Below are 24,996 nucleotides of genomic sequence, written 5' to 3' on the forward strand. Positions count from 1 at the left end.
TAACTGACTTGCCTAGTTAAATAAAGGTTAAAAAAATAAACATAAGAAAAAAAGAAAATTGGCAAATCGGTGGCCAAAAATACCGATTACCGATTGTTATGAAAACTTGAAATCGGCCCTAATTAATCGGCCATTCCGATTAATCGGTCGACCTCTAGTATCTACAGGATACACATAGTATACACCGTTCAACGAAATGCTTACTTGCAGGTTCCTTCTCGACAATGCAACAACAATAAGAAATTATAAACGATAAGAATAAAAACATAAAGTAAATGGCTCAATAGAATAAAAAATGTTGCGTAAGTAAAATACTGGAAGGCACAATGTATAGTCCAATATTTACACGTGTTTTGGGGAAGGGGGGATTTGGGCAAGTGTTTAAATTGTGCAGTATTTAGCAATCATAATAAGAGTCTGGTAGCAGCAGTTGTGGTGTGTGTGTGTAGCATGAATGTATATGTGTGTGTTTATAGGTGTGTATGTGTTTGTGTGTGTGAGTGAGTGCATGTGTGCTAAGGTGCGGAGAATCAGAGCAGGTGGTCAGTCCAGTTCAAGTGTTCAACTGTCTCTGAGCCTGTTGGTATCAGACCTCATGCTCCGATATGGGTGGGATGCACAGTCCCAGTGATGTACTGGTCTGTGGTCGTGGACAGAGCAATTCCTGTACCAGATTGTGATGCGACTAATCAGGACACTCTCGATCGTGCAGTGGTAGTATTTGGAGAAGACCCGGGGTGGCATGCCAAATTTCTTCATCCACCTTAGGAAGTGGAGATGCTGTTGCGCCCTCTTGACAAGAGTGGTGGTGTTGTTGGCCATGATATGTCCTTTTAAAAAAATATATATATATATTTAACCAGGCAGGCTAGTTGAGAACAAGTTCTCATTTGCAACTGCAACCTGGCCAAGATAAAGCATAGCAGTTCGACACATACACAACACAGAGTTACACATGGAATAAACAAACATACAGTAGAAAAAAAGGAAAAGAAAAAGTCTATACACAGTGAGTGCAAATGAGGTAGGATAAGGGAGTTAAAGGCAATACATAGACAATGGTGGCGAAGTAATTACAATATAGCAATTAAACACTGGAATGGTAGATGTGCAGAAGATGAATGTGCAAGTAGAGATACTGGGGTGCAAAGGAGCAAGATAAATAAATACAGTATGGGGATGAGGTAGTTCTTGTTGAGTAGAGTGTTGGAGGCTATTTTATAAATGACATCGCCGAAGTCGAGGATCGGTAGGATGGTCAGTTTTACGAGGGTATGTTTGGCAGCATGAGTGAAGGATGCTTTGTTGCAAAATAGGAAACAGAGTCTAGATTTAATTTTGGATTGGAGATGCTTAACGTGAGTCTGGAAGGAGCGTTTACAGTCTAACCAGACACCTAGGTATTTGTAGTTATCCACATATTCTAAGTCAGAGCCGTCCAGAGTAGTGATGCTGGATGGGTGGGCAGGTGCGGGTAGTGATTGGTTGAAGAGCATGCATTTGGTTTTACTTGCATTTAAGAGCAGTTGGAGGCCACGGAAGGAGAGTTGTATGGCATTGAAGCTCGTCTGGAGGTTAGTTAACACAGTGTCTTACGATGGGCCAGAAGTATACAGAATGGTGTCGTCTGCGTAGAGGTGGATCAGAGAATCACCAGCAGCAAGAGCGACATCATTGATGTATACAGAGAAGAGTGTCGGCCCGAGAATTGAACCCTGTGGCACCCCAATAGAGACTGCCAGAGGTCTGGACAACAGGCCCTCCGATTTGACACACTGAACTCTATCAGAGAAGTAGTTGGTAAACCAGGCGAGGCAATCATTTGAGAAACCAAGGCTGTTGAGTCTGCCAATAAGAATGTGGTGATTGACAGAGTTGAAAGCCTTGGCCAGGTCGATGGATACGGCTGTACAGTAATGTCTCTTATTGATGGCGGTTATGATATCATTTAGGACCTTGAGCGTGGCTGAAGTGCACCCATGACCAGCTCTGAAACCAGATTGCATAGCGGAGAAGATACGGTGAGATTCGAAATGGTCGGTAATCTGTTTGTTAACTTGGCTTTCGAAGACCTTAGAAAGGCAGGGTAGGATAGATATAGGTCTGTAACAGTTTGGGTCTAGAGTGTCTCCCCCTTTGAAGAGGGGGATGACCGCTGCAGCTTTCCAATCTTTGGGAATCTCAGACGATACGAAAGAGAGGTTGAACAGGCTAGTGATAGGGGTTGCAACAATTTCGGCAGATCATTTTAGAAAGAGAGGGTCCAGATTGTCTAGCCTGGCTGATTTGTAGGGGTCAAGATTTTGCAGCTCTTTCAGAACATCAGCTATTTTGGTGAAGGAGAAATGGGGGAGGCTTGGGCGAGTTGCTGTGGGGAGGGCAGGGCTGTTGACCGGGGTAGGGGTAGCCAGGTGGAAAGCATGGCCAGCTGTAGAAAAATGCTTATTGTGGATTTATAGTGGATTTATTGGTGGTGACAGTGTTTCCTAGCCTCAGTGCAGTGGGCAGCTGGGAGGAGGTGCTCTTATTCTCCATGGACTTTAGTGTCCCAGAACTTTTTTGAGTTTGTGCTACAGGATGCAAAATTCTGCTTGAAAATGCTAGCCTTAGCGTTCCTAACTGCCTGTGTATATTGGTTCCTAACTTCCCTGAAAAGTTGCATATCACGGGGGCTATTCGATGCTAATGCAGAACGCCACAGGATGTTGTGCTGGTCAAGGGCAGTCAGGTCTGGAGAGAACCAAGGGCTATATCTGTTCCTGGTTCTAAATTTTTTGAAAGGGGCATGCTTATTTAAGATGGTGAGGAAGGGTATTATAGCCCAGGAGTGGCTGTTGTGCTTCTTCTGCTAGCCGGGATATGGGCCTAGCATGGGCTAACTCCAGGCTAATTGGTGCTAGCTTCTGGACAGGGATGTGACGTTAAACCAGGAATAGTCACTCGGATTACAGCAAACTTGCTGTGGTGATCCGGGTGAAAAGGTTCAGAGCTTGCGGTAGGAAACTGGGAATATGGAGAGAGAATAGGTCCGGTATGCTTTGTTTTGAATCGCGTTGTACAGACTGGCGAGAGCTTTCCGAGCTAAAGGTTAGCTGATGACCGCTAGCAGTGGTTAGCCGGCTATTAGCTAGTTAGCTGGCTAGCTTCTGTTGGGGAATACCGGTTTGGAGGTGGATAATAATACTTTAGAAGAGACAGATCCACACCACATTGGGTGAGGCGGATTGCAGGAGAGTATTTTGAAGTTGAAGTTTAGAAAAATATAAAAGATATGCAAAAAAATATATATAAAAAGATATATACATGGGACATATTCAAGACGAAGAAAAAAGACGTCTGACTGCTACGGCATCTTGGATCAGTTGGTGATGTGAACGCTGAGAAACTTAAAACTGCTGACTCCCTCCACTACAGTCCCATTGATGTGGATCAGGGCATGTTCCTTCCTCTGTTTCCCAAAGTCAACAATCAGCTCAACAATCAGCTCCTTTGTTTTTATGACGTTGAGGAAGAGGTTGTTGTCCTGGCACCACAATGTCAGTTCACTTACCTCGTCCCTATAGGCTGACTCATCATTGTTGGTTATCAGGCCTACAACTGTGGTGTATTCAGCACATTATGGAGGTGGTGTTGTGAGAAGCCATGCAGTCGTGAGTGAACAGGGAGTACAGCAGGGGGCTGAGGACACACCCCTGGGGGGCTTTTGTGTTAAGAGTCAGTGTGGAGGAGGTGTTGTTGCTAGTCCTCACAGCGTGCGGTTTGCCCATCAGTTGCAGAGGGTGATGTCCAGGCCCAGGCCTCTGAGCTTGTTGTCGAGCTTGGAGGGAACAATAGTGTTGAATGCTGAACTGTAGTCAATGAACAGCATTCTCACATAGGTGTTCCTCTTGTCCAGATGTGTTACAACCATGTGAATTGCGATGGCAATGGAATTTTGCGTGGATCTGTTGGAGTGGTAGGCAATTTGGAGTGGGTCCAGTGTGCCTGGCATGCGGGTCTTGATGTGGGCCATTGCCATCCTCTCGAAGCACTTCATGATGAAGCATAAGTGCGATGGGACTATAGTCATTTGGGCATGACAATTTGTTTTTCTTGGGTGCTGGGACAATGGTAGTCTCCTTGAAGCAAGTGGGGACTACAGCCTGGGACAGGGACAGGTTGAAGATGTCAGAGAAGACGTGTGCCAGCTGGTCAGAACACACTCTGAGGACGTGGCCAGGGATGCCATCTGGGCCTGGGCTTTGTGAGTATTCACTCTTTTGAGAGTTTTCCTCAAGTCAGCCTCGGAGAGTTGAAATCACCTGGTCATCCGGAGCAGAGAGAGTCTTCCTGGATGGCTCAGTATTGTCTGCCTCAAAGCAAACATAGAATTTGTCTGGTGGGCACCACGCAGCTAGATTTGCCTTTCTAGTCTGTGATAGTCTGTAGACCTTGCCACACGCGAGTCTGAGTTGTCAAACATCAATTCAAGTTTGAGTCTGTATTGTCTTTTTGCGTCCCTGATGGATTTGCAGAGCTCGTACCTGCTTGCCTTGTATGCATCGCACGCCACCGAGTCATCAGGCTTCGTTCTGCTGACATTGAATGCTGCAGGCATGGTAAGGATATCTCCGTTCATCCAGGGTTTTTGGTTGGGGTATGTCCGGATTGTTATTGTGGGTACAACATCAACACATTTCCTAATGAAGCCTGTAACTGACGATGTATATTCCTATATTCCTGGATTAGTCCTGGGTGGATGAATCTTTGAACATATTCCAATCAGCATTCTCAAAACAATGTTGTGCCATTGAGTCAGCCTCATGTCCAGCGCCTCACTATTCTCAGTGATGGTAGCTCCGTCTTAAATTGCTGCTTGTAGTTGGAGTAGGAACAGAGGAGGAGGATGGCTTTGTATGTGTCACAGATGTTTGTATATACATGATCCAGCGCGTTGCTTCCTCTTGTGGGGCTTGATACATTATGGTGATATTTTGGAAAAATGTGTTTTAAATGTGCTTAAATTCACCCGTGACACTAAAGACTGCTTCCAGGTGAGAGGATTCTAGCTGGCTAATGAGCTTGTACAGTTCGCGGCGTGCCACCTTGGTGTTTGCTTGTGACAGTATATACACAGCTGTGATAATAACACACGTGAATTCCCTTGGCATATAGTGGGGCCAGCATTTAAGTGTCGGGAGAACAGGAGCTCGAGATGTTTTCAACCTTTGGTACACGAAGAATGGTTGATAAGGAGACATATCCCTCCTCCTACTCTTACCAGAAGCCACCGTTCGATCCATACAGAAGATGGAAAAGCCATCTTGTTGAATAGTAGAGTCGAGTGTATTGTCTGTAAGCCATATCTCTGTAAAAACAGACACAGCGTTCACTGATGTTCCTCTGTGATTAAAGCCTTGCTCTGAGTTCACAAAGTTTATTTTCCAGCGATTGGACATTAACCATCAGAATACTAGGAAGAGGAGGCCGTGTAGCCCGTCTTTTCAGCCTAGCTTGGAGTCCCCCTTACCTTCCTCTTCTTTGTCACCAGCTTGGTCAGCAGCAACAGGTAAGCCTGCTTGTGGGAAACAAAGGAGCGAATGTAGTATTCCAAATCTAGAAGGCTGAGTGTGTAGCTTCCGATTCATGATCCAGAAGTGTTTGTCGGTCGTAGGAAATTATTGCACAAACATTCTGAGCAAACAAATGAATAATTTACGCAAAAATAGCCATAAGTCGAGCTGGAACTGGCAAGACGTGCGCCCTCCTCAGCATCGCCATCTTATCTAAATCCACAGACATCGAAAATAAATCCATATTTTACCCACAACATCAGTTTACTGCAACTAGTTTGTTTTGGTACACCCAGCACATTCAGTGCCTTCAGAAAGTATTCACACCCCTTGACTTTTTCCACATTTTGTTGTGTTACAACCTGAATGTAAAATTAATTGCATTGAGATTTTTTTGTCATTGGCCTACACATAATACCCCATAATGTCAAAGTGGAATTATGTTTTTCAAAATTAATGAAAATGAAAAGCTGAAATGTCTTGAGTCAATAAGTATTCAACCCCTTTGTTATGGCAAGCCTAAATAAGTTCAGGAGTAAAAATTTGCTTAACAATGACTAAATTGCCTCACCTTGCTTTCCTGGTTGGCTGGATGCAAGTTACACCGTCCAATGATAATAAATTATCTATAGGAGTGCAAGTTTCACTATGGCATAGATTGTGCGGCGACATGTTGGCACATGAAAATTAATAGAATATGACAAATATGAGTAAATTCTTGCATTCTATCCATGCTGGTTTTTGTGGGCAACCTGAGATGTAAAACAGGTAGCTGTCGCCAATGTATTAATGAGCAATTTGCCTAAATGGGTAATGAAAACACTTCAACCACTTCATTAGAAAAAGGCCCATAGAAACCCTCAGACTAAAGCACTATTGTGAGATTACTAGAGCTTGATCTGTCATGGATTCAACTATAAGCATTTTACTTTACATTATAGGCTAGTTGCTATCCCAGCTATGCTAAGCCACACCTATTCAACCATACCTAAATTAATAGACAGTTGTTATTTTACAATGATAATCTATTGTTATTCAGATACAGTGCCTTCAGAAAGGATTCATACACCTTGAATTATTCCACATTTTGTTGTGTTACAGCCTGCATTCAAAATGGAATCAATAAATGTCTTTCTCCAGTCATCTACACAATACCCCATAATGACAAAGTCAAATCATGTATTTAGAAAAGGTACAATTTATTGAAAATGAAATGCAGAAATATAGTATCTAATTTACATAAGTATTCACACTCCTGAGTCAATCACAGGAGGTTGGCGACACCTTAATTGGGGAGAATGGGCTCGTGGTAATGGCTGGAGCGGAATCAGTGAAATGGTATCAAATACACCAAAAACATGGCTTCCATATGTTTGATGTCATTCCATTCTCACCGTTCCAGCCATAATTATGAGCCGTCCTACCCACAACAGCTTCCACTGGTCAGTCAATACATGTTAGAATCGACTTTTGTAGCGATTACAATTGTGAGTCTTTCTGGATAACTCTCTAAGAGCTTTGCACCCCTGGATTGTACAATATTTGCACATTATTCTTTAAAAAAATTCTTAAAGCTTTGTCATGTTGGTTGTTATCATTGCAAGACAGCCATTTTCAAGTCTTGCCATAGATTTTTAAGCCGACTTAAGTCAAAACTGTAACTAGACCACTCAAGAACATTCAATGTCATTTTGGTAAGCAACTCCAGTGTACATGTGGTTATTGTCCTGGTGAAAGGGGAATTTGTCTCCCAGTTTCTGTTGGAAAGCAGACTGAACCAGGTTTTCCTCTAGGATTTTGCCCGTGCTTAGATCCATTCCTATTATTTTTAACCAAAGAAATCCCTAGTCCTTGCCGATAACAGGCATAACCATAACATGATGCAGCCACCACAATGCTTGAAAATATTAGTGGTACTCCGTGATGTGTTGTGTTGGATTTGCCCCAAACTTAACCCCAAAAAATATGTATTGTTAGGTTCTAAATGAACCGAGTAAAACTCACGGCTCAAACCAAGTTTATTCCCCCAAGGGTCGGACAGCTGCACAGACAAAGACATGTTTCCACCAGTGGTACTGTAGTATATATATATATACACTGCTCAAAAAAATAAAGGGAACACTTAAACAACACAATGTAACTCCAAGTCAATCACACTTCTGTGAAATCAAACTGTCCACTTAGGAAGCAACACTGATTGACAATACATTTCACATGCTGTTGTGCAAATGGAATAGAAAACAGGTGGAAATTATAGGCAATTAGCAAGACACCCACAATAAAGGAGTGGTTCTGCAGGTGGGGACCACAGACCACTTCTCAGTTCCTCTGCTTCCTGGCTGATGTTTTGGTCACTTTTGAATGCTGGCGGTGCTTTCACTCTAGTGGTAGCATGAGACAGAGTCTACAACCCACACAAGTGGCTCAGGTAGTGCAGCTCATCCAGGATGGCACATCAATGCGAGCTGTGGCAAGAAGGTTTGCTGTGTCTGTCAGCGTAGTGTCCAGAGCATGGAGGCGCTACCAGGAGACAGGCCAGTACATCAGGAGATGTGGAGGAGGCCGTAGGAGTGCAACAACCCAGCAGCAGGACCTCTACCTCCGCCTTTGTGCAAGAAGGAGCACTGCCAGAGCCCTGCAAAATGACCTCCAGCAGGCCACAAATGTGCATGTGTCTGCTCAAACGGTCAGAAACAGACTCCATGAGGGTGGTATGAGGGCCCGACGTCCACAGGTGGGGGTTGTGCTTACAGCCCAACACCGTGCAGGACGTTTGGGATTTGCCAGAGAACACCAAGATTGGCAAATTCGCCACTGGCGCCCTGTGCTCTTCACAGATGAAAGCAGGTTCACACTGAGCACGTGACAGACGTGACAGAGTCTGGAGACGCCGTGGAGAACGTTCTGCTGCCTGCAACATCCTCCAGCATGACCGGTTTGGCATTGGGTCAGTCATGGTGTGGGGTGGCATTTCTTTGGGGGGCCGCACAGCCCTCCATGTGCTCGCCAGAGGTAGCCTGACTGCCATTAGGTACCGAGATGAGATCCTCAGACCCCTTGTGAGACCATATGCTGGTGCGGTTGGCCCTGGGTTCCTCCTAATGTAAGACAATGCTAGACCTCATGTGGCTGGAGTGTGTCAGCAGTTCCTGCAAGAGGAAGGCATTGATGCTATGGACTGGCCCGCCCGTTCCCCAGACCTGAATCCAATTGAGCACATCTGGGACATCATGTCTCGCTCCATCCACCAACGCCACATTGCACCACAGACTGTCCAGGAGTTGGTGGATGCTTTAGTCCAGGTCTGGGAGGAGATCCCTCAGGAGACCATCCGCCACCTCATCAGGAGCATGCCCAGGCATTGTAGGGAGGTCATACAGGCACGTGGAGGCCACACACACTACTGAGCCTCATTTTGACTTGTTTTAAGGACATTACATCAAAGTTGGAACAGCCTGTAGTGTGGTTTTCCACTTTAATTTTGAGTGTGACTCCAAATCCAGACCTCCATGGGTTGATAAATTGGATTTCCATTGATTATTTTTGTGTGATTTTGTTGTCAGCACATTCAACTATGTAAAGAAAAAAGTATTTAATAAGATTATTTCATTCATTAAGATCTAGGATGTGTTATTTTAGTGTTCCCTTTATTTTTTTGAGCAGTGTATGTATATATATAGTATCCTCCTTCCCTCTAAACTTTCCCTCTAAACATTACATCTTTATTTCTAGGAAATTAAGTGATGCGGGCAGTAAACTGTTCCTTCTCCCTTAATGTGACCTGACCTCCATTCCTCACTAATCCACATCTCTCCACCCTTATCAGTGACTGCAACCATGTCATTGCCTTTCCTTTACTCAGTACATTCCAAGCTTAATTGCCTCCACCATATACATTCCTCCTACAGATAACCATTAACTTCTGGTGTAGAAACCAGAATATGGCTGTCAATATTTCAATAGGATACCTGAGAATTAACAATATTTAAAGTTTAGTAGTCAGAACCCATCAGTATTTAAGACATCAAGTTAATTTCTTTGCCACATTTTTTCCAGTTTTAAGTGCCTTGTGGCAAACAGGATGCATGTTTTGGAATATTTTTTTATTCTATACAGGCTTCCTTCTTTTCACTCTGTCATTTAGGTTAGTGTTGTGGAGTAATTACAATGTTGTTGATCCATCCTCAGTTTTCTCCTATGACAGCATTAAACATTGTAACTGTTTTAAAGTCACCATTTGCCTCATGGTGAAATCCTTGAGCAGTTTCCTTCCTCTCCGAAGATACATCTGTATCTTTGTAGTGAATGGGTGTATTGGTGCACCATTCAAAGTGTAATTAATAACTTTACCATGCTCAAAGGGATATTCAATGTCTGCTTTTATTATTTTTTTCTCCCATCTACCAATAGGTTCCGTTCTTTGCGAGGCATTGGAAAATCTCCCTTGTCTTTGTGGTTGAATCTGTGTTTGACATTCATTGCTCAACTGAGGGACCTTACATATAATTGTATGTGTGGGGTAGAGAGAAGAGGTAGTCATTCAAAAATCATGTTAAACACTATTATTGTATACAGAGTGAGTCCATGCAACTTATTATGTGACTTGTTAAGCACATTTTATTTAGGCTTGCCATTACAAAGGGGTTGAATACTTATTGACTCAAGACATTTCAGCTTTACATTTTTTCATTAATCAGTACAAATTTAGAAAAACATAATTCCACTTTGACATTATGGGGTATTGTGTGTTGGCCAGTGACACAAAATATAAATGTAATCCATTTTAAATTGAGGCTGTAACACAACAAAATATAGAAAAAGTCAAGGGGTGTGAATACTTTCTGAAGGCACTGTATCTCAATAACAATAGATTATCATTATCATCAATGAACCCTCAATCCACCTCACTTAGTTAAATCACACGCGTGGTAGGCTCAGATGGGTACACCTGGTGATATGAGGCCACTGAATGATACTAAAGCAGTGTAATGTTCGGGCGAAAACGTTTTGATACAGAGTGAATCATAGAGGTACTGCCACCTGAACTTGGCCAATAAGTAACGCAGATTTTTGTGTTCTGTTGTAAAAATAATTGCTACGCTGTGCCCTAATAAACACACCCAGCTCTCTAGAAGGCCTAACAATGAGGCATGCTGGCCCCAGGGTACCACCCCTCAGGAAGCTCTCTCACTTCCTGGAATTGAGCATGGAGATAACCCACCATGACCTTACAGTACTATTTGCTGTTTGTTCACGCTTATTTTGGTGTAGTCGCTGGCACTCAGCAACGTTTGTGAGGAAAATAAATAGGAATACATGTTTCAATGAGACGTGTGTCTCCTGAGTCAGTTTACCATAGGTCTGTTTGTTCCTGTATTTGTTTTCTTTTTTCATCTCACATTCAATCAGAATGTAAAGACAGGCCTGTAAGGAGTTTTTTTGTGAGAGAAATGTGATAGCGCTAAAACATTAAGAGTACCAAACACGACTCAAAGTTTAATGTACAGTAAATCATCTGAATGTAAAGTTATGTGGCCCTATTGCAAATGCATGCAGTCAATGACAAAATTGACTTAGTCACACACTCACACTGCCCCTTAAATGAAGTGGACCCTGAGCTCCCAGAAATGCTGGGTAAAGTCAGAGAACTCTGTCCCATAAGGGACTGTACGTTATTTATAATGAGGGCTACCTGGAGAAAATCTGACCTTTATGAAATTAAAATGGATGTCCTTCCCTTCAGTAAAATATATTTTACCCAACCCTCCCTGAAAGCTTGGAGGAAAAAAGCAAGTGGCCCTCGACTATACCCAAAATAATAATAAAATATAAGTGGATAGCAGAGAACATGTCTACCGTTTACCCTCACTCCTAGTACAGACCAGGGCTGGGTTTCCCAAAAGCATCGTAGCACTAAGATCATCTTAATTCCATTGACACTAAATGGACGGAAGATTATTTTAGTGCTACGATGCTTTTGGGAAACCCAGTCCAGAGCCTTAGCTATGCAGTTTTAGAAACTGGTCTTCGTTTTGTAAGCATTACATGGCAAAGTAGCCATAAGGTTGCGGACAAGGGTAGGGGTGAAAAGAGTTCGATTTTAATAAAAGCCCTGCATGAATCATTTGTTATTTAACACAGCAGCCGTATATCATCAGGTAGGCTTATATGCACTTGAAACTTCTTTCATTTGGGAAACTATAATTTTCTAATTTATTCTTATTTTATTCCATGATATTGTTGTTACAAAATAGATATGTGTTGACTGATTAGGGCATGGGAATATAAAGCTAAATTTACAAGCTAGGCATGCATAGCTCACTGCATGATCCTCAAACCAAAGACTGGCCAAACTTGTGTTTCTAAAAGCGAATTAAAAGTCACTGTAGAATGACTGTATAGCCTAATAAGGCATTTTTTATTAAATTATTATTTAATTCTAAGTACTTTATTTGCATGTTCTTGAAGTGCTGTTGAAATGCTGAGTGCCCCTGTTGGTGTGTTGTTGAAATGCTGAGTGCCCCTGCCAGCCTGTAGCCAAATGCTGAAGCCAAATGCTGAAGCCAAATGCTTCACAATTGATTTCTAAAATGGCAGGCAATAGCCTTGAAATAATAGTCATACAGCCTAAATAAGTTATTTTTGTTCCTTCTTAGGCTACCTGGCTTGCTCCTGACTGATTTAGAGTTAGTATGTTATTTAATGTCTAACGTCAATTGATATTGACAGAATTACACATTACTTCCCAAGCAAAGTCAATTTATTTTTGTCTCCTCAACTATAGAAGGTTGTAGTGCAGCCCCTGAATGACATAGAGACAAACAACATATATCCCATATGAATCAGAGTCACGTCTTTCCCTGGCATTTTACAGCTTGTTTCTAGCATAAAGCATTACGGACTAAAGCATTGTTATAGATCGCTTTATATAATCCGGTCCATTAAATGTTTTTCAAAGGGGTAGACCTATGCTTTTAGCCATTTTCTATAACAAAAGTCACTATCTTCACATACCCCCTCAATTCGAGCCCTGGTTTTAACTTAACACACCAAGCTCTTCGCTGAGATATTTAAAGAGTGACTGTCAAACAGGTAGATCTATCTCGTATTTCTTGAATAGGAAGAAATAGGCTCCAACACAAAGCACTCTTGTTTTTAGTAGCTTAAAGTCAAATTAAAATGAAGACTGTTTGAATGAATTAGGCCTTCTCGAATTGGCCTACTTTCAGCACCCATGCACACTATCTCCGCAGCTGCGCTTCATAGTAATATAAGTTATGTAAATTACTTGAATATGGCTTAATGTGAGGTCAATAACTCTGATAAATAGCTTCATTATTTTTTATTCAAATAAATTCTAGCAGTAGCAAGCTTACCTCCGGTCCTTCTTCTCATCTTCGTGCTCTCCCTCTCAAACTGAACTGGACATCAGTAGGCCTAGTCCACTTGCAATGTTCAGGGTTTCCATTAGCATGCAATTGCCGGCTTTTAGCTAATTTTGTCGTCTTTTGGCCAACATCCACAAATAAAACTGTTGCCGGCCAAAATGACCTGGAGAAAAGAAATCCCATTGCAAAATAATGCTTTTTATTCATTGATGGAAATACCACTCGATGTAAACACATTTGACCATCATGTTTATTCATCGATAGGTTAAATTGCATAATTTAAATTGACCTGTGCATTTTTGTTAGTCATCATGTACAGTTGAAGTCGGAAGTTTACATACACTTAGGTTGGAGTCATTAAAACTCGTTTTTCAACCACTCCACACATTTCTTGTTAACAAACTATAGTTTTGTGCATGACACAAGTAATTTTTTCAACAATTGTTTACAGACAAATTATTTAACTTATAATACACTGTATCACAATTCCAGTGGGTCAGAAGTTTACATACACTAAGTTGACTGTGCCTTTTAACAGCTTGGAAAATACCAGAAAATGATGTCATGGCTTTAGAAGCTTCTGATAGGCTAATTGGCATCATTTGAGTCAATTGGAGGTGTACCTGTGGATATATTTCAAGGCCTACCTTCAAATTCAGTGCCTCTTCGCTTGGCATCATGAAAAAATCTAAAGAAATCAGCCAAAGACCTCAGAAAAAGAATTGTAGACCTCCACAAGTCTGGTTCATCCTTGGGAGCAATTTCCAAACGCCTGAAGGTACCACGTTCATCTGTACAAACAATAGTACGCAAGTATAAACACCATGGGACCACAAAGCCGTCATACCGCTCAGGAAGGAGACGCGTTCTGTCTCCTAGAGATGAATGTACTTTGGTGCGAAAAGTGCAAATCAATCCCAGAACAACAGCACAGTAAATTGACCTTGTGAAGATGCTGGAGGAAACAGGTACAAAAGTATCTATATCCACAGTAAAACGAGTCCTATATCAACATAACCTGAAAGGCCGCTCAGCAAGAAAGAAGCCACTGCTCCAAAACCGCCATAAAAACGCCAGACTACGGTTTGCAACTGCACATGGGTACAAAGATCGTACTTTATGGAGAAATGTCTTCTGGTCTGATGAAACAAAAATAGAACTGTTTGGCCATAATGACCATTGTTATGTTTGGAGGAAAAAGGGGGATGCTTGCAAGCCGAAGAACACCATCCCAACCGTGAAGAACGGGGGTGGCAGCATCATGGTGTAGGGGTGCTTTGCTGCAGGAGGGACTGGTGCACTTCACAAAATAGAAGGCTTCATGAGGAAGGGAAATGATGTGGATATATTGAAGCAAAATCTCAAGACATCAGTCAGGAAGCTAAAGCTTGGTTGCAAATGGGTCTTCCAAATGGACAATGACCCCAAGCATACTTCCAAAGTTGTGGCAAAATGGCTTTAGAACAACAAAGTCAAGGTATTGGATGGCCATCACAAAGCCCTGACCTCAATCCCATAGAAAGTTTGTTTTGGAAGGATGATGTTGAATGACCTTGACCAGGAGGCCATCCTTCTGAGAGGCCATCCCAGTCCCTGTACATCAGAGGCAGAGCTCTACTAGTCATTGTGCCATATCCTTATTGTGCTGTCTATTAGCAGACTCATCTTCTCTCCCAGCTGTGTTGCATTTGGGAGAACACTGCTATGGAGGGCAATAAGGGATGATGGAGGGTAAAGATATTGAGTTCATTAGCCTAGTAGTTTTGATTTTTAACCATTAATATTAATACATTTTAATGTATTAATCATTGGGTTGATTGATGGAGATGAGACAGTAGCATACTACTTAGAATGCATGCCCAGCCCGATACAGTACATTGCTTCATTCTTAGTGCCTGTGTGGTTAAGTTATTGAAACATAGCATGTTTTAGTTAAAAAGATTTCAAACTTAAAGGGATAGTTTAGCAATTTTACATTGTTGTGTCTTTACTATGGATGAAATGATGACGTGCTGTTTTATTAAATCAATTCTCTGTAATTAATATTACCTGATTAAACTAATCATGTAAATGTAATTAACTAGGAGGTTGTGGAACCATAGAATAATGTTTTATAGAGCTGTTGTCTTCCGAATAAACTCTTAATCTTTTATATCAATAGCAGTCAATTATTAATCGTCACTTTATTCAGTCTCATCTGAACGTCATGAAATTCTTGGTTATCTTCACGAACCCTGGCTAACAAGTTGAATCAGCAATGCAAAATTTGGTTTAATTATTTATTTACTAAAAACCTAAAAAATGACACAGAATTACATATACACAGGATGGATCATACATTGATTACTAATTATGTCATAAAAGAAAACGTCCCTGGCGGATAGAACCGATATGACGGCTGGGTACACAAAGAAAGAGGGTTGGGTTTGAATGAAAGAGCGGGAAGACTGAGGAACAAAAGGATTGGGTCTCTATCGGACCTTATGAAGCTATGCTATCGTAAATACGGAATCTTATGCATTCTTAATAAACAGCCATTCGGAAAAGGAAAATGCAAGAAATACATTTACTCTGAGCTGCAATTCGATAGATTTGTCGAAGATGGAAGGCTGGGTTGCCCAGCAGAGATCTCCCTTGTCCTTTTGAAGAATATTTCTGGCTGGATACAGTGGGGGAAAAAAGTATTTGATCCCCTGCTGATTTTGTACGTTTGCCCACTTACAAAGAAATGATCGGTCAAAATTTTAATGAGGGAAATAAGTATTTGACCCCTCTGCAAAACATGACTTAGTACTTGGTGGCAAAACCCTTGTTGGCAATCACAGAGGTCAGACGTTTCTTGTAGTTGGCCACCAGGTTTGCACACATCTCAGGAGGGATTTTGTCCCACTCCTCTTTGCAGATCTTCTCCAAGTCATTAAGGTTTCGAGGCTGACGTTTGGCAACTCCAACCTTCAGCTCCCTCCACAGATTTTCTATGGGATTAAGGTCTGGAGACTGGCTAGGCCACTCCAGGACCTTAATGTGCTTCTTCTTGAGCTACTCCTTTGTTGCCTTGGCCGTGTGTTTTGGGTCATTGTCATGCTGGAATACCCATCCACGACCCATTTTCAATGCCCTGGCTGAGGGAAGGAGGTTCTCACCCAAGATTTGACAGTACATAGCCCCTTCAAATGATGCGGTGAAGTTGTCCTGTCCCCTTAGCAGAAAAACACCCCCAAAGCATAATGTTTCCACCTCCATGTTTGACGGTGGAGATGGTGTTCTTGGGGTCATAGGCAGCATTCCTCCTCCTCCAAACACGGCGAGTTGAGTTGATGCCAAAGAGCTCCATTTTGGTCTCATCTAACCTCAACACTTTCACCAGATGTCCTCTGAATCATTCAGCTGTTCATTGGCAAACTTCAGACGGGCATGTATATGTATTCTTGAGCAGGGGGACCTTGCGGGCGCTGCAAGATTTCAGTCCTTCACGGCGTAGTGTGTTACCAATTGTTTTCTTGGTGACAATGGTCCCAGCTGCCTTGAGATCATTGACAAGATCCTCCCGTGTAGTTCTGGGCAGATTCCTCACCGTTCTCATGATCATTGCAACCCCACAAAGTGAGATCTTGCATGGAGCCCTAGGCTGAGGGATATTGACAGTTATTTTGTGTTTCTTCCATTTGCGAATAATCGCACCAAATGTTGTCACCTTCTCACCAAGCTGCTTGGTGATGGTCTTGTAGCCCATTCCAGCCTTGTGTAGGTCTACAATCTTGTCCCTGACATCCTTGGAGAGCTCTTTGGTCTTGGCCATGTTGGAGAGTTTGGAATCTGATTGATTGATTGCTTCTATGGACATGTCTTTTTTACAGGTAACAAGCTGCGGTTAGGAGCACTCCCTTTAAGAGTGTGCTCCTAATCTCAGCTCGTTACCTGTATAAAAGACACCTGGGAGCCAGAAATCTTTCTGATTGAGAGGGGGTCAAATACATATTTCCCTCATTAAAATGAAAATCAATTTATAACATTTTTGACAAGTGTTTTTCTTGATATTTTTGTTGTTGTTCTGTCTCTCACTGTTCAAATAAACCTACCATTAAAATTATAGACTGATCCTTTCTTTATCAGTGGGCAAACGTACAAAATCAGCAGGGGATCAAATACTTTTTTCCTCCACTGTACGTTGTAGTCTGTCATCGTGTGGTAGAATGGATATGTTGTAGAACCCTGTCGTTCTGAAGAGATTGTCCGTCCTTTCCTAGGCCACGCACGTTTGCAGCTGCTGCTGATAACTCGACGTCTAGGATGTATCACTTCTTTAGTGAATAAGAGTTCAAAGTTTGTTCCAAGTTGCCATACTCAACTCGTGCAATATTCTGGCTGGTGAAGCCGAAATTCATCCTTCCAGCGTGGCGATCATCAACTCCACGTTGAAATTAGCCCTTTTAAACGTATGGACATCAGTCCTCACGTCATCGGGAACACAAGTGTGAATTTCGTTAGGTTGTAGTTGTTCAACCATTCGCAACCAGAGCTCACGCTGGGGTTGGCTTAGTCTGCCGTGAATTGTGTCACGGGGGCTCTTATAGAAATGTAGAAAAGGGGTTGGTTCATAATTTCCATCCAATGCCTATTCACTTGGGCGTGGCCACTGAGTGAGCATATTTTGCTTATGAAAACAGTTCTCTAATTTTAAAAACTAAAATTACATGTCATGATTTCACAAATAGTTTCATATTTAAAAGTTTAATTTGCAAAACAATCACAGGTGAATCCGATAACTAGAATGTGTAGACTTTCCAAGATACAGTTTATGTCGTCCTATCATCAGTAATAATGTTTCAGACGACAACTGATCTAACATCATATTCTTTAAGTACCAACGGATACTTTCAACTCGTTGGATTACCTAAATATTGTTCCGTTCCCAACCTTTTGATGTTACCATACTCTCTCTATGTTAACAAAGGGCTTTCCAAGAGTCCATTCTGTAGAGTAGAGAGAGAAAAGGGGGAAAGGTATTTATGGGGGGTCATAAACCTCAAAAACAGGGCAACGTCATGACAACATTTAGATCATCAGCTTTCAAGGTAAGTGAACAGATATCTAAATATGTAACATCGCCGAACTATCCGTATTTTTTATTTTTTTTAGCAGGGGAACTGAATTCTCAGATTAATTGTATATAAGACATAAAACCATTTCAAACACAGTAAATGTATTACATGTATTTTTCTTTTCCCAGGAGTCCATGAATGCATTGGCCCTGGATCTGGACTACCCGGCGCTACGGAAAAACAAAAATATAGACACCTTCTTAAACCGATGTAAGAGCTTCCCTAATATAATTTCTTTTGATAATAAGATTATCATGCATTGCATTATCTAGACTTCTTCCCTATCAGACATAATGGAAGACAGGTTCCTGATTGTTTTACAGTCGACTTCTGATATTCGCACATTTGACACTGTTGTGTGTTTGTGCCTAACTGAAGCATGGACATTAAAATAATATATATATTTTTAATTAGGACAGGTAGATTGCATTGTTACGGAGTTAGCTCTCACTGTATTGCAGTGGAGGGTTGTGACTAACAATTGAGGAGGATGGGAGAACCACAGTATAGGCGCGAAACAAACGTAGATGACAGAGTGTTAATAAAATTGTCAAGGACTGACAGAGGTTGAGGTGTTCATAGGCTTTAGTGCAGGACAGGCTCATCATGGATGGATGGTGTAGGAGAAGAGGTCAACTCCTCCACTGAAGACAGGACAGGATTTAATTGAAAAGACAAAAACAACAACAACAACAGATTGTTACGTGAAATAAGTTATCAATGTTTTTAAACCGAACTTCAATTAAACTACTCAGTCTGCCCCCCCCGCAGAGTGTGTAAGATTCTGGTTGAATGAAGCAGACGGATAGCCAGCCCACAAGGGTCAAAACGTTTATTTATGAGAGCTCTGAAAATCCTTACGATGTACAAAGCCTTTTATATTAACACACACACTAACTTACATCAGTAGAGAACTCCACCCAGCTTTAGGCGGCTGTATTTTTCCACAGTACCCAGACCACCTGTCTCCTTATCTTTTGCCATCCTAGCTGTTCCCAGGCCGTTGTTTCTCTCCCTAACTTAGGGAGACATCTTCTCCTGTTCCTTTCCCAAGGTCGTCTTATCAACTCTGCCCTGCTCATTTTGAAGTGGTAAAAGTGTCTTACTCACACACAGTATTGGAATATAGTTTTTAACCCATTATTATAGCCTTATTTCGAATACATTTCAACAGGTTATAGGGTTTCTGAGTGAAATCATTTAGTCAAACCTTTAATCATATAATTTCCATTACACAGATGAACTCAGACATCTCAGAAATCACAAAGTCAAACACCGACTGCGCATTTCGCCCACTTGACACACCAAAGTCGCCCAAAAAACGTTCCTGAATGAAGCCCTGATCATCCACATACCTGACGATAACTGACAACTGCAAGCAGACTGGTGGCACCGTAAGTCCCAGAGTGATGGGGCAATTTTTACCCCCTGGGGCCTGGAGTTTTTAGGACAACTCTGGACCCTATAAGGTATGACAGTGATTAATCAGTTGTAAAAATTATTTCTATGGGCTATGATGTGACCAGTTTTTCCTAATCAGGTCACATGGTTTTAAAAAACTCCTGGTCTTCGGGGGGATGAAAACCCTGTCAAACTGCAGCAACCTTATACAGTGCTTCAGAAAGTATTCAATACCCTTGAATTTTTCCACATTTTGTTACTCTAAAATTGATTAAATAAAACAAATCCTCAGCAATCTACACATAATACCCCATAATGACAAAGCAAAAAACAGGTTTTTAGAATGTTTTACAAATGTATTAAAAGCAGAAAACCTTATTTACATACATTACCCTTTGCTATGAAACTCGAAATCGAGCTCAGGTGCATCCTGTTTCCATTGACCATCCTTGTTTCTACAACTTGATTGGAGTCCACCTGTGGTAAATTTGGACATGATTTGGAAAGGCATACACCTGTCTTTATAAGGTCCCACAGTTGACAGTGCATGTCAGACCAAAAACAAGCCATGAGGTCAAAGGAATTGTCTGTAGAGCGCTGAGACAGGATTGTGTCGAGGAACAGATCTGGGGAACTGTCTGCATCATTGAAGGTCCCCAAGAACACAATTACAGCCTTGTGTCTTCTTGGGTATCACGCTACAAGCTTGGCACACCTGTATTTGGGGAGTTTTTCCCATTCTTCTCTGCAGATGCACTCAAGCCCTGCTAAGTTGGCTGGGGAGCGTTGCTGCACAGCTATTTTCAGGTCTCTCCAGAGACGTTCGATCAGGTTCAAGTGCAGGGTCTGGCTGGGCCACTCAAGGACATTCAGAGATTTGTCCCGTAGCCACTTCTGCGATGTCTTGGCTGTGTTCTTAGGGTCGTTGTCCTGTTGGAAGGTGAACCTTCGCCCCAGTCTTAGAACCTACTCCAGAGTGGCCAGGATTTCATCTGTACTTTGCGCTGTTCATCTTGACCTCGATCCTGACTAGTCTCCCAGTACCTGCCGCTGAAAACCATACCCACAGCATGATGCTGCCACCACCATGCTTCACCGTATTGATGATGCCAGGTTTCCTCCAGACGTGACACTTGGCATTCAAGCAAAAGAGTTCAATCTTGGTTTCATCAGACCAGAGAATCTTGTTTCTCATGGTATGAGAGTCCTTTAGGCTTCCATCTGGCCACTCTACCATAAAGTCCTGATTGGTGGAGTGCTGCAGAGATGGTTGTCCTTCTGGAAGGTTCTCCCATCTCCACAGAGGAACTCTGGAGCTCTGTCAGAGTGACCATCGGGTTCTTGGTCACCTCCCTGACCAATGCCCTTCTCCCCCAATTGCTCAGTGTGGCTGGGCGGCCAGCTTGAAGAAGAGTCTTGTTGGTTCCAAACTTCTTCCATTTAAGAATGATGGAGGCCACTGTGTTCTTTGGGGACCTTCTATGATGCAGAAATGTTTTGGTATCCTTCCCCAGATCTGTGCATCGACACAATCCTGACTCCGAGCTCTACAGACATTTCCTTCAACCTCATGGCTTGGTTTTTGCTCTGACATGCACTTTCAACTGTGGGACCTTATATAGACAGGTGTGTGCCTTTCCAAATCATGTCCAATCAATTGAATTTACTACAGGTTGACTCCAATCAAGTTGTAGAAACATCTCAAGGATGATCAGTGGAAACAGGATGGACCTGAGGTCATTTTCGAGTCTCATAGCAAAGGGTCTGAATACTTATGTAAATAAGCAGTGATAGAAAAAGTACTCAATTGTCATACTTGAGTAAAAGTAAAGATACCTTAATAGAAAATGACTCAAGTAAAAGTATCAAAAGGAAATGAAATTGCTAAAATGTAGTATCAAAAGTAAAAGTATAAATCATTTCAAATTCCTTATATTAATAAGCAAACCAGACTGCACCATTTTCTTGTTATTTTTATTGACGGATAGCCAGGGGCGCTCTCCAACACTCAGACATAATTTACAAATGAAGCGTTTGTGTTTAGTGAGTCCGCCAGATCAGAGGTTGTAGGGATGACCAGGGATGTTCTCTCAATAAGTGTGTGAATTGGACCCTTTTCCTGTCAAAATGTAACAAGTACATTTGGTTGTCAAGGAAAATGCATGGAGAAATATAACATTATTTTCTTTAGGAATGTAGTAAAGTAAAAGTTGGCAAAAATATAAATTGTAAAGTACATATACGTAAACAAAAAGTACTTAAGTAGTGCTTTAAAGTATTTTTACTTAGGTACTTTACACCACTGTCAATACGGTATTTCTGTTTCATATACATTTGCAAATATTTCTAAAAACCTGTTTCCTCTTTGTCATTACGGGGGTATTGTATGTAGATTGCTGAAGATGATTTTAAAAAAATCAATTTTAGAATAAGGCTGTAACGTAACAAAATGTGGAAAATGTCAAGGGGTCTGAATACTTTCCGAAAACACTCGTACAAACAGATTAAAAACATTAAAATGTCTGCTTCTGTGTGAGTGCTTGCGTGTGTCTACCTTTCCAAGGTGACTGCCTGTCTATAATGTACGTCTGTACGTCTAGCTGTGTGCATCTGGCTTTCCTCTGTGTTTTGCTGCTTCTGTGTGCCTTGTAATTGAGACATGTTTAGACAGGTCCGGAGAGTGAGTGTGTGTATGTCTGAGAGATATTCATTCTGTGTTTGTGTTTTGAGGTGTTGTGTGAAGAGGGGGCTTGGTGATCTGTGTGTGGTACACCACATTCATGTGTGTACATATCCTGCTGTGGGTATGTGTCTTATTATGGTGGTTTTCTGTGTTGTCATGTTGGTTGCAGGACGTTATGTTATCAAGGGTATTTGAGTTTGAGAAACAGACGCCTCGCAAGTCCTCAACTGTGCTACCTGTCCAAGACCTGCTGTTTTCAACTCTCTAGAGACAGCAGGAACGGTAGAGATACTCTGAATGATCGGCTATGAAAAGCCAACTGACATTTACTCCTGAGGTGCTGACCTGTTGCACCCTCGACAACCACTGTGATTATTGTTATTTGACCCTGCTGGTCATCTATGAACATTTGAACATCTTTGCCATGTTCTGTTATAATCTCCACCCGGCACAGCCAGAAGAGGACTGGCCACCCCACATAGCCTCGTTCCTCTCTAGGTTTCTTCCTAGGTTCTGGCCTTTCTAGGGAGTTTTTCCTAGCCACCATGCTTCTACACATTGCTTGCTGTTTGGGGTTTTAGGCTGGGTTTCTGTCGAGCACTTTGAGATATCAGCTGATGTAAGAAGGGCTTTATAAATAAATTTGATTTGAACTGGCAGCTTCATTAAATAGTACCCGCAAAACACCAGTCTCAATGTCAACAGTGAAGAGGCGACTCCGGGATGCTGGCCTTGTGTCTGTGTCTGTGCCAATGTCTGTGTTCTTTTGCCCATCTTAATCTTTTCTTTCTATTGGTCTGAGATATGGCTTTTTCTTTGCAACTCTGCCTAGAAGCCAGCATGACGGAGTCGCCTCTTCACTGTTGACATTGAGACTGGTGTTTTGCGGGTACTATTTAATGAAGCTGCCAGTTGAGGACTTGTGAGGCGTCTGTTTCTCAAACTAGACACTAATGTACTTGTCCTCTTGCTCAGTTGTGCACCGGGGCCTCCTACTCCTCTTTCTATTCTGGTTAGAGCCCGTTTGCTCTGTTCTGTGAAGGGAGTAGTACACAGCCTTGTATGGGATCTTCAGTTTCTTGGCAATTTCTCGCATGAAATAACCTTCATTTCTCAGAACAAAAATAGACTGACGAGTTTCAAAAGAAAGGTCTTTGTTTCTAGCCATTTTGAGCCTGTATTCAAACCCACAAATGCTAATGCTCCAGATACTCAACTAGTCTAAAGATGGCCAGTTTTATTGCTTCTTTAATCAGTACAGCAGTTTTCAGCTGTGCTAACATAATTGAAAAAGGGTTTTCTAATGATCAATTAGCCTTTGAAAATGATAAACTTGGATTAGCTAACACAACGTGCCATTGGAACACAGGAGTGTTGGTTCCTGATAATGGGCCTCTGTACGCCTATGTAGATATTCCATAAAAAAATCTGCCGTTTCCAGCTACAATAGTCATTTACAACATTAACAATGTCTACACTGTATTTCTGATCAATTTGATGTTATTTTAATGGACAAAAAATGTGCTTTTCTTTCAAAAACAAGGACATTTCTAAGTGACCCCAAACTTTTCAACGGTAGTGTACATATTACATAATTCAAGGATTATGTTTAAAGTGTTCATAAGTATGGTTAATTTGTGTACATTTCACTGTTTTCAAAATATATTGTTCAAAATAAGCTGTTCAGTTACCTGATGCTCTGCCATCAGCAGCTCTGGGTATTTGACCTGCCGCCCAGCGCTTGGATTCCATTGCAAGGCTATTACATTGCTTGCTGTTTTCACAGTTAGACCATTTGTTTTCACTTGTCGCATCTGTGCTTGTTGCATTTTCCCTGTGCTTGTGTCACTGATGCACTCGTGAGCTGGCTGCGCACTGCTCGTTCTAAAAATATAACTTTTGGTAATCAAAACAGTGGCAGCATGTGCAGCAATGGTGATTCTGTTTTTACATGCAAAAGTGAAATAGGTGTTTATGCTGTTCTTCAAATGCACAGATCACTTTATATATATTCCTGAAGAAACAAACGGTAATTTGAAAACTTTGGCTAATAATTCTGTCATGCTGTTTTGTGGACGTTATGTCAGACATAAATAAATCACATGAAGTAAATGATGATCTTCAGAAAGCAACCAAATAGCTAGGGCTTTACAATGGTGGTGAAATTTTGGTTAAAATCTTCCTATAACTGACACAGGGTTGATGGTGTGACATGTCAAAATGTGTGTGTGTGTTTGTGTGTGTGTCATAACTCATCATATAACTCGCCCCTCCAGGTCCGCCACAAGGCATCTCAGAAGGTGTACGCCATGAAAAAGCTGAGCAAGTTTGAGATGATCAAGCGCTCTGACTCTGCCTTCTTCTAGGAGGAGAGAGACATCATGGCTTTCTCCAACAGCCCCTGGGTCATCCAGGTGAAAGGGAGACTGAGACTCACACACACAAACACACGCACACATACGCAAACATGTGCACACCTACACGCATGTACAGTACACACACACACACACAGAGACCTACAGTCATCTCCAAAATGATTGGCACCCTTGATACATAATTCAAATACCGAGCTATCCCCATAATCTCCAGTGTTCTCTTTCAATTGCTACCATAGTCATGCATATGCTTTTTATATTTCTTCTGTTAGAAACATTTCAATTTGTCCCTATCCATATAGGCCTTTTTCCACAAGTATAAAGGGTTAAGGAACTATTGTGGCCTTCCATGTAGGGCTGCACGATATGAGCCAAAAATCGAATTGTGATTTTCTTACCAAATATTGTGCTTTGACTTGAGATATAGATCAACACACTTGGATGAACTGTTGGAATCATAGAAATACAATTATGTATATTAAGAAGCAAAGTGTA

At 41.7% G+C, this 24,996-nt stretch overlaps 1 protein-coding gene across 1 annotated transcript in view; it reads left to right on the forward strand.

The window, feature by feature from the left end:
- Positions 1-24,996, forward strand: part of LOC115195645 (rho-associated protein kinase 2-like) — an 89,743-nt gene that overhangs the window by 19,203 nt on the left and 45,544 nt on the right. The window contains exon 2 of the mRNA XM_029755727.1: positions 18,171-18,252. Coding sequence (XP_029611587.1) covers positions 18,171-18,252 — 82 coding nt within the window. The remainder of the gene's footprint in view (positions 1-18,170; positions 18,253-24,996) is intronic.

The sequence above is a fragment of the Salmo trutta genome, chromosome 1 (assembly GCF_901001165.1).
Source record: "Salmo trutta chromosome 1, fSalTru1.1, whole genome shotgun sequence".
NCBI lineage: Eukaryota > Metazoa > Chordata > Actinopteri > Salmoniformes > Salmonidae > Salmo > Salmo trutta.